At 37.3% G+C, this 15,071-nt stretch overlaps 1 protein-coding gene across 6 annotated transcripts in view; it reads right to left on the reverse strand.

Moving 5' to 3' along the window:
• Positions 1-5,345: 5,345 nt before the first annotated feature.
• RNF111 (ring finger protein 111) overlaps positions 5,346-15,071 on the reverse strand; it is an 81,726-nt gene continuing 72,000 nt past the window's right edge. For 4 of the 6 annotated variants that reach the window (XM_060097277.1, XM_060097275.1, XM_060097273.1 and 1 more), the window contains 4 exons: positions 11,483-11,575; positions 9,806-9,901; positions 8,643-8,770; positions 5,346-6,969 (listed from right to left, as the gene is read on the reverse strand). In XM_060097277.1, the coding sequence (XP_059953260.1) occupies positions 6,852-6,969; positions 8,643-8,770; positions 9,806-9,901; positions 11,483-11,575 (435 nt within the window). In that variant the 3' untranslated portion in view covers positions 5,346-6,851. The remainder of the gene's footprint in view (positions 6,970-8,642; positions 8,771-9,805; positions 9,902-11,482; positions 11,576-15,071) is intronic. The other 2 variants (XM_060097276.1, XM_060097274.1) reach the window with 1 other exon arrangement.

The following is a 15,071-nucleotide window of genomic DNA, read 5'->3' on the forward strand; positions in this document are numbered from 1 at the left end:
TGTGTTAGGTGGTTGAGACTCAAACGTGTGCTTAAGGAATGGAAGTTGTGGCGTTTACTCAAAAGCTACGATTCCTAGGAGAGGGGGGAAAAATGATAAATGCGATTTGTGTGACTCGTGATTCATGTAAGCTCTCCATTGTGTTGCCGGCACCTAGCACATTGTTTCGTGTGGGTTGTGATCGGTGCTCAATAAATATTCGCCGAATAAATTATTATGATGAGCAAAAGATTTTAAAATGAGAAAGACAAGTGTGATCCAGCCTTGGGCAGCAGGGTGAGAGGCTCACGTCAAGACCAGAAAAGAGGAAAGAAAAAGTGAGAGGAATGGGAAAGGAGAGAGGAAAGGAAAGGGTCCAAGGCCCACAGTAAAGGTAGTGAAATGACTTCTGATGATAGGCTCCATCTAACAATTTGAGCAAGTTTTCCCATCACTCCTGCTCTACTCTTTAAAAAATGGTTTATCTCTCTGTTACTGGGGTACTAAAATGAAGTGATCTGAATTAAATTCCTTCCCTTGCATCTAACATTTCTAAACCTACTCTTTAGTAAAACAGAAATAATTGCAGCTACTACGTGGCATGGGAAGATGTTAGTGTATCCATCGTCCTATAACTAAAAATTAGATATTCAGTGAAGTATTGGGAAGGGAAAGTATTGGGTTGGCCAAAAAGTGCCTTTGGTTTTTAAGTAAAAATAAAAGACACTTTTTTCATTTTCACCAAGAACTTTATTGAACGTATTCACCCTTTTGTTCCACTACCTTCTGCCATTTTTCAGGCAACTTCGTAATTCCATCTTCCCAAAACGTGTTATCTTTTTGAGCAAAGAACTGTTCCAGGTGCCTTTTACAGGGAGTTGAAATTTTTTCCATTAAGAAAATTTTGTAAAGACCAAATAAATGGAAATCCGAAGGTGCAATTCTGGTGAATACAGTGGATGAATCAGAACTTCCCAGCCAATCTGTTAACAGTTTTTGCCTGGTCATCAAAGAAACATGCAGTCTTGCATTATCCTGATGGAAGATTCTGCGTTTTCTGTTGACTAATTCTGGACGCTTTTCATCGAGTGCTGCTTTCAATTGGTCTAACTGGAAGCAGTACTTGTTGGAATTAATCGTTTGGTTTTCCGGAAGGAGCTCATGATAGAGGACTCCCTTCCCATTCCGACCATATACATACCATCGCCTTCTTTGGATGAACACCGGCCTTTGGTGTGGTTGGTGGTGGTTCATTTCACTTGCCCATAATCTCTTCCGTTCCACATTATTGTACGGTATCCACCTTTTTTTAAATTTATTTATTTATTTATTTATGGCTGCATTGTGTCTTCGTTGCTGCGCGTGGGCTCTCTCTAGTTGCGGCGAGTGGGGGCTACTCTTCGTTGTGGTGCACAGGCTTCTCATTGCGGTGGCTTCTCTTGTTGCAGAGCTCGGGCTCTAGGTGCGTGGGCTTCAGTAGTTGCGGCACGTGGGCTCAGTAGTTGTGGCTCACGGGCTTAGTTGCTCCGCAGCATGTGGGATCTTACCAGATCAGGGCCCGAACCCCTGTCCCCTGCATTGGCAGGCGGATTCTTAACCACTGCGCCACCAGGGAAGTCCCTGTATGGTAGCCACTTTTCATCACCCGTCACATTTTATTTTATTTTATTTTTATTTATTTTATTTTTTTTGCGGTACGCGGGCCTCTCTTTGTTGTGGCTTCTCCCATTGCGGATCACAGGCTCAGGACGCGCAGGCCCAGCGGCCACGGCTCACGAGCCCAGCCGCTCCGCAGCACGTGGGATCCTCCCGGACCGGGGCACGAACCCGTGTGCCCTGCATCGGCAGGCAGACTCTCAACCACTGCGCCACCAGGGAAGCCCCATCACCCGTCACATTTTGTTTTAAAAACGGAACGTTTTCATTACATTTAAGTAGAGAATCACATGTGGAAAGGCGGTCAAGAAGGTTTTTTTCACTTAACCCAAACATCAAATCGATGAACATATGCAAATGATTTTCAACGCTTGATTTGTATATTTTGAGTATGTCGGCTATCTCCCACATGGTATAAAGTTGATTGTTCTCAATTAATGTCTCGATTTGATTGCTATTGACTTTAACTGGTCTACCCGACCAAAGAGCATAATCCAGCAAGAAATCTCCAGCACCAAACTTCACAAACCACTTTTGACACGTTCAATCAGTCACAGCACTTCTCCATACACTACACAAATCTTTTCTTGCATTTCGGTTGCATTTTTATCTTTCTTGAAATAATAAAGCATAATATGGTGAAAATGTTGCTTTTTTCCTTCTGTCTTCAATATTAAAATGGCTACACAAAAATACACCAAATTTGATGTCTTTTTTCAAATGCAGGTGGATATGACAGATGTCACATACAATCTAACAAAATTATTAGGAATGAAGTTAAAGACAACTAAGTGCTACTACAGCCATCTTACAGAAAAAACCGAACGAACCTTTTGGCCAACCCAATAAATGTTTTGTGCACTGGGGTTGTGAGTATAATTATATTTTTGCTTTATTATTATAATATTGTGGTGTTATCAAAAGCTACAACTATAAAACAATCCTTACCACCTCTCAGGTCTTTGTAAACAGAAATGTTAAGAATGGTAAAGTGCTTTTATTAACTGATTTGACATGGTTAAAGCTGAATAATTTAATCCATATTAGACATATTATGTTTTCATTTAAAATAGAAGTACTGGGCTTCCCTGGTGGCGCAGTGGTTGAGAGTCCACCTGCCGATGCAGGGGACGTGGGTTCGTGCCCCAGTCTGGGAGGATCCCGCGTGCCTCAGAGTGGCTGGGCCCGTGAGCCGTGGCCGCTGGGCCTGCGCATCCGGAGCCTGTGCTCCGCGGCGGGAGGGGCCACAACGTTGGGAGGCCTGCGTACCGCAAAAAAAAAAAAAAATATATATATATATATATATATATATATATATATTTTGCTATATCCAATATTGTGACGTCAAGTCTTGAATAAGCAAGAAAATGTACTGTCCCCAGAGGTTTTGGAAGTTAAATTAGAAATCAGGATGCAGGGCTTCTCCGGTGGCTCAGTGGTTAAGAACCCACCTGCCAATGCAGGGGACACGGGTTCGAACCCTGGTCCGGGAAGGTCCCACGTGCCGCGGAGCAGCTAAGCCCATGTGCCACAACTAAGCCTGCACTCTAGAGCCCGCGAGCCACAACTACTGAAGCCTGAGTGCCACAACTTCTGAAGCCCACGCACCTAGAGCTCATGTTCTGCACCAAGAGAAGCCACCGCAATGAGAAGCCTGCGCACCGCAGCGAAGAGTAGCCCCCGCTCGCCGCAACTAAAGAAAGACCGCGCTTATAGCAACGAAGACCCAATGCAGCCAAAAATAAACTAATTAATTTTTTAAAAATCAGGATGCAGTAATAACCAAAATGGGAAAAGAATTTGAAAAATAGATCCATGTTTATGTATAACTGAATCACTCTGCTGTACACCTGAAACTAACAACATTGTAAATCAACTATACTCCAATATAAAATAAAAATTTTTAAAAATCAGAGATATGGGGACATATGTATATGTATAACTGATTCACTTTGTTATAAAGCAGAAACTAACACACCATTGTAAGGCAATTATACTCCAATAAAGATGTTTAAAAAAAATTCAGGATGCATTTTCTACAAAATTAAGCTATTCCCATTTCTGAAAAACTAATAATAAAATGTCTACAGAGTTTACATTTTAATTTGTATTACAAATAGCATTTTTAAAACAGAGCTAGGGCCTCCCTGGTGGCGCAGTGGTTAAGAGTCCGCCTGCCGATGCAGGGGATACGGGTTCGTGCCCCGGTCTGGGAGGATCCCATATGCCGCGGAGCGGCTGGGCCCGTGAGCCATGGCCGCTGGGCCTGCGCATCCGGAGCCTGTGCTCCGCAACGGGAGAGGCCACAACAGTGAGAGGCCCACATACCGCAAAAAGAAAAATAAAAAAAAATAAAAAATAAAAAAATAAAACAGAGCTAGTTTTCTGTCAGATAGTTATGGTTCAAATGATGAAATGTGCTAGCAGCTTAAACAAAGTCACCAGATTAAAAAATGTTTCAAATATCAGTTTATCACTTGCATATTAACAACGATGAACATAAGGATTTGCTGACAAAAGAGTTTTAAAGTATTTGGATAGCTATCACTGAAATTTTCATTTTGACATAAGATGTAGCAGGATATGGAAGACACCAAAGCACAGAAAGTTAAAATACTAAAAATTATTTTCTTTCTCACTTGGTTCATTACTAATCACATTTTTCTGTCATTAATTGCAGTAGCTTAAGAAGCTCCTGCATTAACAATTCAGGTATATGCTACAAATACTTGCATAAAATAAAGTTTAAAGTAATGATACTTTAGATCTTAAAAAAATCAGTAGCAATCATTAAACAGGTCAATAGGTAGTTGTGCATCTAAATCTGATTTAATATTAAAAAAAGAGAGAAATCTATCTGTATTTGTGTTTTGGGGAGCATCAAGAGGACTCCATTGTATAGAATTCTCCCCATCTTACCCCTTGGCACAGACCCTGGGTTTTCCAGTGGTAAAGTCCTACATCCATCACAGGCTACCTGAAGACAGGCTACTAGCTCTCGTCCCCAGTAAGATGGCAAACAAAGTCTCTCTCTTTTTCTCTCTCTCATTCTGTCTTGCCACTCCTCCCACAACCCTTCTACAACTGCAGCTTAATCATCTAGTATTCTTTTTTTTAATTTTTAAATTATTATTATATATATATATATATTTTGGCTGCATTGGGTCTTCATTGCAGTGCGCGGGATTCTCACTGAGGTGGCTTCTCTCGTTGCGGAGCACGGGCTCTAGGCGCACGGGCTTCAGTAATTGTAGAACGCGGGCTCAGTGTTGTGGCTCTAGAGCGCAGACTCAGTAGTTGTGGCACATGGGCTTAGTTGCCCGTCGGCATGTGGGATCTTCCCAGGGGTCGAACCCGTGTCCCCTGCATTGGCAGGCTGATTCTTAACCACTGCACCACCAGGGAAGTCCCTAGTATTCTTTTAAAATATATTATTTTATATCCAAATTTCTAAACCATAGTCCATCCTCCATCTCTACACATACTATGTTGAAGCACACTGATACTGCCAATTACTACAGTGTAACATTTACTAATACAAAACAAGGGCAAGTAGCCATAATTGAATGAATACAAACATCAAATTATGCAAATGTCAACTTGAGTGAGATCACTGTTTTGAATTCCAAGATGTTCAGTGTAAACAGTTTTATAAAAATGAATTATGAAACACAAAGACAATAGAAATATAAGTTATTTATTAATCAATCCACTTACAAAGCAGGTGGCTTAATGCAAGCTTATCGACATCTTCACATATGATCCATGGGAACATGTCTTCCACATACAGACAGTGATGTTACTGACTGATGCATTTGCAATCTGGGGCATATTAAGCATATTTAGACAAATAAAATTAGGCTATCCTGTATATGAAAGTATCTTGATAATACACATCCTTAAGTGGATTAAAACTTCCTCCAAAGGAGAAATGTTAGTACATTAACTTAACTTTAATATTCTATATTATGCAGTAAATCTTAACTATAGAAATTAAAATTTTTAAATCAGTGATCGACTCTTGGTAATGTATGAAGTGGGGGTCTAAAACCAGAGCAACAGTAGGTTGACAGTATAATTTGTGCCTCACAGTATCTGCAGATTTACTGTTTTCAAGTTTAAAGAGAAATAAAACAAGAGACATGTAGATTCAGCTGACTTTATTTATCTTTAAACTAATAAAAATCCCTTTAAAAGTGATCCTGGGACCTTTAGAAGTTCTATGAATGCACAGATACCTGCCGATGACTGCAATTCTAAATCCTGACTAAATGTGTTTACAAAAATCAATGTAAGCAGATATCTTTAATATACGTGCTTAGCAGAAGACTGAACAAAATTCTACATGTCTTCTCCAATTTCCCTAAAATTTTGTTAAATCTGCAAGTATGTACAATCCAGCTAATTGAAATTACTATTTAGTGTTCATCAGAGCTGTTTCACAGCAGCAAAAATTGAATCTGGGAAATAAAGTTCTAAACGATGTAGGAAAAAGATAAATACAATCAGAACAGCAGTCTAAATGTATGATATCAATATTCAACTCTATCTGCATTGTGCTGAAAGGAAAAGGATACACCAAGAAAATTTCTATTGATCACTCTGGTGAAGTGAATACCACCTGCATCTGATTGAAAATGGTTTGTATTCTGTTCCCAGTATCAAGAATGGTATTTAACTCAGAACTCCATATTGTAAATATACAGCAGCCATTTTGTCCTAATTAAGGAATGTCTTAATACACAATATTATCATTTTCTAGAGGATCTTTATACATTAAACTAAAGTACATGATTGATTAAATTAAACGTTAGTAATGGATAAAAAAAAAATTCATAATTCTCAAGACCTGGTACTATGTAAAAAACAAAAAGACCACGAAATTCTACTTACTAAAGCAGCTAATCTTGCCTGCAAGTTTAGGGTCACAAGCCCATAATATGTGCAAAGAAATGCAATACAAGGAACCATGCAAAAATACAGTAAAATGATACAGGAAAAATGTCAAATCTAGAAAAAAAAAAAGCTTTTATAAATACATCAAAATCAAGTGTATACATAAACTGTAGGTCTAGCATTAGTTGTACCATATAGCAGAGCCAGCACTCTAAGTTCACGGCTTCCAAATCTGCGCAGGTAAGTCATGCCATCTTTGGTAGACTGCAGTACCAGGAGGGTGGGAATGAGAGGGAGGGTAAGAGTTCTGAAACATGGTGTCAACTTTCACTTGGCAGCTGGGCCTCAATGTCCACTCTGCATATGGGGCACTTCTTATTGGTAATCAACCACTGGTCAACACACACTTGGTGGAAAAGGTGCATACAGGGAAGGCGTCTATTATAGGCAAACAAAACAAAAAGCAAAAATTAATTTTATGACAAGTGTAGTGGCATTTATTTTTAAACAAATGATACATGTAATAATTCAGTAATGTTTGAAGTTACTAAACATTTTTCTCTTCTGCTAAAAAAAAAAACCAAAAAAAACACCCCTCTGTACTCAAGAGTTACACCTACATTAAATTAATACTCTGGGCAATATAATGTATAAATGACCAAGATAATTAACTGTCACAGGTATGGAATCAAATTATGTAAAATCTCAAGAATTTTAAGAACAACAATTACATTAGCAATTATTCCAGCTTTGCTTCTCTACATGAGCTGACAATGCACTGGAGTTGGCAATATGTTTCCTGTCGCATAATACTGTAAGTACGTTTTTAAATATCAAATCATTGTATTTGTGAAGCACTTTCAAAAAAATCTCATTTAATTCTCTCTCAAAAACTTTAGAACTTATGTTGTAAATATACAGCAGCCATATCATACTGATTAAGGAATGTCTTAATATGCAATATTATTTTCTGTCTACAGGATCTTTACACATTAAATTTAAGTACCTGATTGATTAAAGGTTAATAATATTGTTTTCATGTTATATCCACTTAATTCTACGCTACTCTTTTAAAATTAGGTTAAAAAGAGATGTTTATTTTAGTACACTACACTACCAATTGGAAATTGAGAAATAAAGAAAGCTTCCATGCAATAACAGGGTAATGTTAAATCTAAGTGTAACAGTAGGATAAAAGTTACTGACTTAAGTGTCCATTTCAACTTCCACCCCCGTTAAGAGTTGTCATACATTTCAGACTTCCTAATATTTTGTAAAAATAGCTAAAAAGAGATGTTCCAATTATTCCTTGCACAGTATTGTCAATATTGTAAAAACAATTATCATCCATATTTATAAATCTTCACTGGAAATACACTGTTCAAATAACCTTATATGTGGTATAGTAGACAACTTTTTATAACATTTTTTCTCTCTCTTAGCCAACTGAAGAAATACGATAAAGTTTTCCTTATAAACTAGGGCAACAAAACTACTATACACTTTTTATATATGTTATAGGACTTGTTTCATATGGGATTATGTTACATTAGAAAAAACCAGAATAGGAACAAAACAATTAACTCAAGAGATTATAAAAAGAGAAATCTAAAATTAATATTTGGTTAGCATAATAACATTTCCTAAATCACAAAGTTGCAAGAAGAAAACAGTCTACAAACTGAGAGGAAATTTTAGAACAAGATTACTTTATAAAAGATGCTATAAAACAAACTGCATGGAGCTAATCTGGATCCCCCTCTTTAAGCTCTGGAGAATACATTAATATATCTGTCTTGGCCTCCAAAACCTCTCACCTCTCAAATTCTCCTTCCTGCAAGCTTTAAAGAAGACAATTTTGACCACAAAATTTCCTTGGCCAAGTCTTGGTGTGGCCCCAAAACAGGTAGTATATTTCCCATCCACACCCCTTTGCTGTTAATACAGAGACTTTAATCTTTTTTATTTCACTCACTATAAGAAGGCAATTCTACATGTCAGACTGGTAACAGGGTATGCCAGGAGTAATCTTTATTTGGGTTCTGGTCTACTTTCAAATAAAACCTTGTACAGTTTTGACAATGGATTTTAGATAATTAGTGTCTAGTTACCTCACATCTTCACCTTCCTCTAAAATAGACAAACAGATGGTACATTTTTCCTCTGTGTCTTCTTCAGTCCCTTCTTCCCCATCTTGTTTGCAGTGCAGTTTCCTCTGTGAGAACCAATCAGTTGTTACCTTGTTAGTAGAGATGACATTATTGAACAACTGAGTAAAGTCTGTGTTTATTTGAAAAACAAAACAAAACAAAACAAAACCACACATTCACCCACAACTTATTTCCCAGGTAAAACTGTCATGAATTAAAGGATGAATTAAGTGCCTATTATAAACTAAGTGTTCTTGTAAGACCCTTAAGTAATCAGCATCAAAAGCAAAATTTAAAGTAACAGAAATTCATTAGTTTGAAATTTATCATTTTTAATCCACAATTAGAATACTATATACTATTTTTGTCCTATCATGAGCACAGCCAAATAAACTTTATTTTACTAATGAATATTTCAAATAACATTCAAAAAATTAATGCTAATTATAGTATTTAGCTTAAACAGTTGAAAGGACTTTAATGGTAATACCTCATTAATACTCTTAGAAAAAGGATGAAAAATACAATGAATAGAAATTTCACACTTTATTAGTCTCTATAGCATAGAACACTGTTGTCTGTTGAAAGAAATTTATTTAACATGCCTAGTCCATAACTTCTAGTTGTAATACTACATAAGGAATATAAGGGTAGAATATAAGAAATGTAGGTCAATTAAATGTCCATCAAAATAACTGACTACTTAAATTATGGTACTACTGTATGATGGAATTCTGTATATAAGCGATTAAAAAGAATATGGATCATCCGTAGGTGCTGATATAGAATGAAAAGAAAATGTACAAAAATGTGTGTATATTATCCCCTTTATTTTTAAAAGTGAAAGAAAAATATATACATATGCATATTATTAAAAATATGTGGAAGAATACCTAAGAAATCTTTAAGCAGGATTTTTCTTCTGGGAAGGAAAACTAGGATCAGTAGGGTAAGAGACTTCACAGTATATAATTTTATACTTTCAATTTTTTTAACCACATGCATGTATTGTTTTAATAATAAAAAATGTAGTTGCTAGACTCCACAAACTCAAAGGAAGTCCATAATATTAAATGTTATGCATTTCAATAATAATGTAGATGTTTCATAAAATAAATTCTTACTTTTTTGTATTTATGTGGATATGTACATCTTTCAATTGTCCCCTGGGATGCTCCACGATTGACATTTCCTAGTCTTTCTTCCAAATGAATAAGTTCCTGAAGGTGAAGAATAACTAGTATTAAAAGTCAGGATGATTATTCCTTGAACAGCACTGTGAATACTGTAAAAGCAATAAAGTTCCATATTTATAAACCTGCAATGTAAATAGAGTATTCAAAAAGCCATACATACAGTAGGGTAAATGACTGTTTATAGTTCTTTTCTCAGCCAACTGAAGTGGTATGGCAAAGTTATCCTTGCAGACTAGGGCAGCATATTACCACATGGTACTATGTACATCAGTAAGCATGTATGCATGCACGCAGAAGATGAAATCATTGTAGTAAAATAGGGAAACAAGTCAAACAATAGTTCTAAGTCCCAATGACTCCAACTTCCAAACTGACATGAAGAAACAAAACTTTACATCAGGGACTTCCCTGGTGGTGCAGTGGTTAAGAATCCGCCTGCCAATGCAGGGGACAGGGGTTCGAGCCCTGGTCTGGGAAGATCCCACATGCCGCAGAGCAACTAAGCCCGTGTGCCGCAACTACTGAAGCCTGTGTGCCCTAGAGCCCGTGCTCCGCCATGAAGAGTAGCCCCCACTCGCCGTAACTAACGAAAGCCCGCGCGCCGCAACAAAGACCCAACGCAGCCAAAAATAAATAAATTAAAACAAAACCCAAAAAACTTTACATCAAATTCAAATGACTTGTTCTTCCTGAAAATTCAAACAAGAAGATATTTAGTGAAAAACTGAATTACTTAGGTTTATTTTTCTACAGCAATACTTCTCTAAAAATTAAGCTTAGTCAAAAAGCATTAGGCAGGCTTCCCTGGTGGCGCAGTGGTTGAGAGCCCGCCTGCCAATGCAGGGGACACGGGTTCGTGCCCCGGTCCGGGAAGATCCCACATGCCGCGGAGCAGCTGGGCCCATGAGCCATGGCCGCTGAGCCTGCGTGTCCGGAGCCTGTGCTCCGCAAAGGGAGAGACCACAACAGTGAGAGGCCCGCGTACCGCAAAAAAAAAAAAAAAAAAAAGCATTAGGCATCGATTTTAGTAGGAAAATATTAGAAAAACCTAAATGATTTTCTAGGAGAATGGTTAAATTATATTCATCCACACAGTAGAATATGAGAGCTATCGAAAACAATGAATTGGTCCAAAAAAATGATAGTACTTATTTCCAAGATATATTGCAAAAGGTAGATTTATATAGAAAATGTTACTGCTCAATTCTAATGTATTACAAACATCACGTGAGTTCAATAAAGCACGTAAGTCTACTGCATTTATTTTTTTTAAAAAAGCATTAAGGTTTTTCTCCCACATTTAATAGTATGGCTCTTTATCTGATATTTATATTAATTCAATAAATTTCTACATTCTTCTGTATTAGATATTTTCATTTACTCTTCTTCAAATACTTGGGTAATTTCTGACACTAAAATTAATATCACTTATAAACCTTTCTATAATAATCCCTAGAAGCAATACCAGAAATTCAGGTATTTTACTGCTTTCTGATCCCCAGCCACTGCAGCAATCCTATACAGTTGTAAATATTAATATTACATATATTCTCTCTCTGCATTATGGATACTGTGGCAAATATCTTCATTAATTTTATTACATACCTCAAAATTGCCCCTGAAAGGACCTCTGAATGATGTTCCATCCAAGCCTGATGAAATGTAACGAATGTGAGGATAGCCTGCCATGTCAGGAACCTATTTTAGTAGAAGAGATAGGCTAAATCAATTAAGAATAGGCTCAAGTTTTGCTGCTACCATTGAATAATTCAGACACTCAATTCTCTCCATCCAGCTTCTCACAAAAATCAACTTCAATAAGTATATATAGCTCCAAAAAAGCATTCTGTTAACAGGTTCCTCTTCAAAAATGATCTCTTTTATAATAACTCAAACCGTCATCAGAAGGAAAAAAAAAAAAGGGAACAGCAGTTCCACAAGATAACAATTCTCTTCTACTTGATTTATTTTGCACAAAGAATCCTAAGTAGAAAATACTCAAACCTAAGAACGATGTTCTTAGTAGCCTAAATGTATAAAGGCTAAAATTTTATAAGATCTGATCAATTTCAGAGAGCTTTATTGAACAGTATTAAGAAACAGAAATCCACAAAACTTAACTTCAACATAAAAGTTTTACTTCCCAGGCCTCCCTGGTGGCGCAGTGGTTAAGAGTCCGCCTGCCGATGCAGGGGATACGGGTTCGTGCCCCGGTCTGGGAGGATCCCATATGCCGCGGAGCGGCTGGGCCCGTGAGCCATGGCCGCTGGGCCTGCGCGTCCGGAGCCTGTGCTCCGCAACGGGAGAGGCCACAACAGTAAGAGGCCCGCATACCACAAAAAGAAAAAAAAAAAAAAAAAAAAAGTTTTACTTCCCTTCCTCTAACTCCCAAATAGTCAAAGGTACCCTTGGCTCCTTTTTTGGTTTGGCTCTGTTAGTGAAAGTTTTAACAGTGTTTTCTAATTTTTTTTTTAGGCATAGTCAATCCTCATTATTCATGGATGTCTTTGTTGTGAACTCACCTACTTGAGAGAATTTATTTGAATTTATTTGTAACTCCAAAATCAATAGTTGTGCTCTCACAGTCATTCATGGACCTGCACAGAGCAGCAAAAAATTTGACTTGCCCAATACGTGTGCCCAGCCTAAAGGAAGAAGACCCTGCCTAGTTGTTTCAGCTCTTACACTGTATACAAGTGTCTTTTTTGCAATCTACTTAGTGCAATGTTTTTCACATTTTTGTGCTATTTATAGATCATTTTATTGTTTAAAATGGCTCCCAGACAAAATGCTTAATCGCTGGCTAGTGTTCCTAAGTGCAAGAAGGTTGTGATTTGATTTATGCAGAAAATATGTGTAGATAAGCTTCATTCAGGCATGAGTCATGGTGCTGTTGGCCATGAGATCAATGTTAATGAATCAACAGTATATGTCAAATAAGGTATCTCTAAACAGAAAAACACATTACAACAAGGTGATGCATTGATTGGTGGTTGTGACTAGAAGCTTGCAATAACCTAGGGCTGTATTTACCCTTAGGAATAATATTGGGTTGGCCAAAAAGTTCGTTTGGGTTTTTCCATACAATGGTACAGAAAACCCCGAACGAACTTTTGGGCCAGCCCAATAGTTCAATATCTGCTTAGTCAGCGTTCACAGCAAATCTACACAACATAACGACCATGAATAACAAGAGTTGACCGTAGTGTTAGGAAAGGGAGATTCTGAGACAGAGCGCCATCCTTCCATTTCTATACATAAATCTCCAAAATTATTTTTTAATCAGCTTCCGCTGAAATGTAACATACTTCTAGCAGGTTTTACAGCTTTAAAAGACAATTCACTAATAAAAAAATAAAAATTAAAAAAAAGACAATTCACGCATGGAAAAGAATTTAAAATAAGCAATAACTTTTACCCTTCAAATAGCCTAGTATTTAAATATCTGCAATTTTCCTCATAATCAAGATCAATAGTATCCAGCTTTAAGCAGATAATCTAACTTCCTACACATCTCCAAGGAAAATGAAAAACATCAGAAAGGAGCTCCTGCCTTCCAAATTACTTAAACCTGCACCTCTCCTATAACCCTCCCTAGCCTCCTTTCTCTAGCTTTTAGGGAAGCTGCTCCCCTCTTCTCCTATTCCCCAACCCTGGGCCCCCCTTAATTAACTGCTACCCACCCCTTTCCGCAACATCTTCAAACAAGCCCTCCCTAATGTTAATGTTGTTCTGTCCTAAACCTAAAATTACCTTCAAGTTTCCCCAAACCTAAACGACCTCTCTAATCCCGGAACAAACGCCAACCCTATTTCCCACTTTCCCTTCACAGCCAAGTTTATAAAGCAAGTGGTTTATATTCACAGTCTCCACATTTTTTAACCTTCCTTACTGTAATCTAAGAGGCACCCCATCTCCATCCCTCACCACTACTGAAATCACTCTGACAAAAGCCGCCAATAACCACTCCCATGCCAAATGCATTCAACATTTTTCAAAACTTTATTTTGTGATGAAACGCTACTGACCATATTATTTTGACATAATTCTAACTTTATTTCTCCTCAACTTCTCTAGCCAATTCTTGGAATTCTTTGTTTGAAGTACAGTATTATCATTTAAATATAGTATTATTATTCTCCAAGGTTTTTTTCAATCTCTTGTCAGTCTGACGAATTAGATTAGATTTTCCTGGAAATCTAATCCTCTTCCATGGATTCATGTAATATGACAGATATGTAACACATATATATTGTACATTGACAGATCACAACCCATCTTTAACTAAGATACCAGTTTATTGTTTGGAGATCCAGACCATAAACCTAACTTCCTACTGGACATCCCACCTTGATACACATATTATCTCAGATTCAATATGTCCAAAACCTAACTCACCTAACCCCTTCCCTAAACCCTCATCTAATATTCTCCAACTTAGTGAATGGCAACACCATATACCTAATAACCAAAGCCAGAAATGTGGGAGTCATTCCAAATATTACTCAAATGTATCCCATCATTTTTATGTCAACTGCCACTGCCCTTGTTCAGGCATTCACCAACTTTTATCTCTTCTACTATAATGTCCTAACCAGTATCCTTCTCCTACCATGAAATCTATTTTACACACAACTAAAGAGGGGGTCTATTTAACTACAATCTGATTAAATCACTCTAACAACATAAATATGATCAAGACATTCCCTTTTCAATGGTTCCTGAGTCCTAGTTTCCTAGCAGGGCAGATATTTCATTGCTGAATGACCCTCACCCCTAAGATCTAGAAATACCAACTTACTTGGATTTCCTTGTGCTTATGCTATTTGAAAGCTCTTTACATGCTGTAGCCACTGTAAGAGTACCATTCTCAATTCTTCCAAAGCCTGCTTAGAAGCTGCATGTATAATAAAGTGTCTTGGCAACCTTCTCTGCAGTGCCTCTACCCCTACAAGACAAAACTACTCACTTCTCTGTACCACACAATATGTATTATGTGAAGAGCAAACTCAATTTTTGCGGAATTTGTTCTTTAGAACTCAAAATGGATCAACAAAATCTGAATCTGTTCAAATCAGATACAGAGAATTAATACAGTCCTTCTGCTGATCAGAAAATAAAGTATGAATGCATTAGAACTGACCCATTACCACTTACAACAAAATAAAGCACATGTCCTAGGGAGAGTGGATCA

Source organism: Mesoplodon densirostris, chromosome 4, assembly GCF_025265405.1.
Source record: "Mesoplodon densirostris isolate mMesDen1 chromosome 4, mMesDen1 primary haplotype, whole genome shotgun sequence".
In the NCBI taxonomy this organism is placed as follows: Eukaryota; Metazoa; Chordata; class Mammalia; order Artiodactyla; family Ziphiidae; genus Mesoplodon; species Mesoplodon densirostris.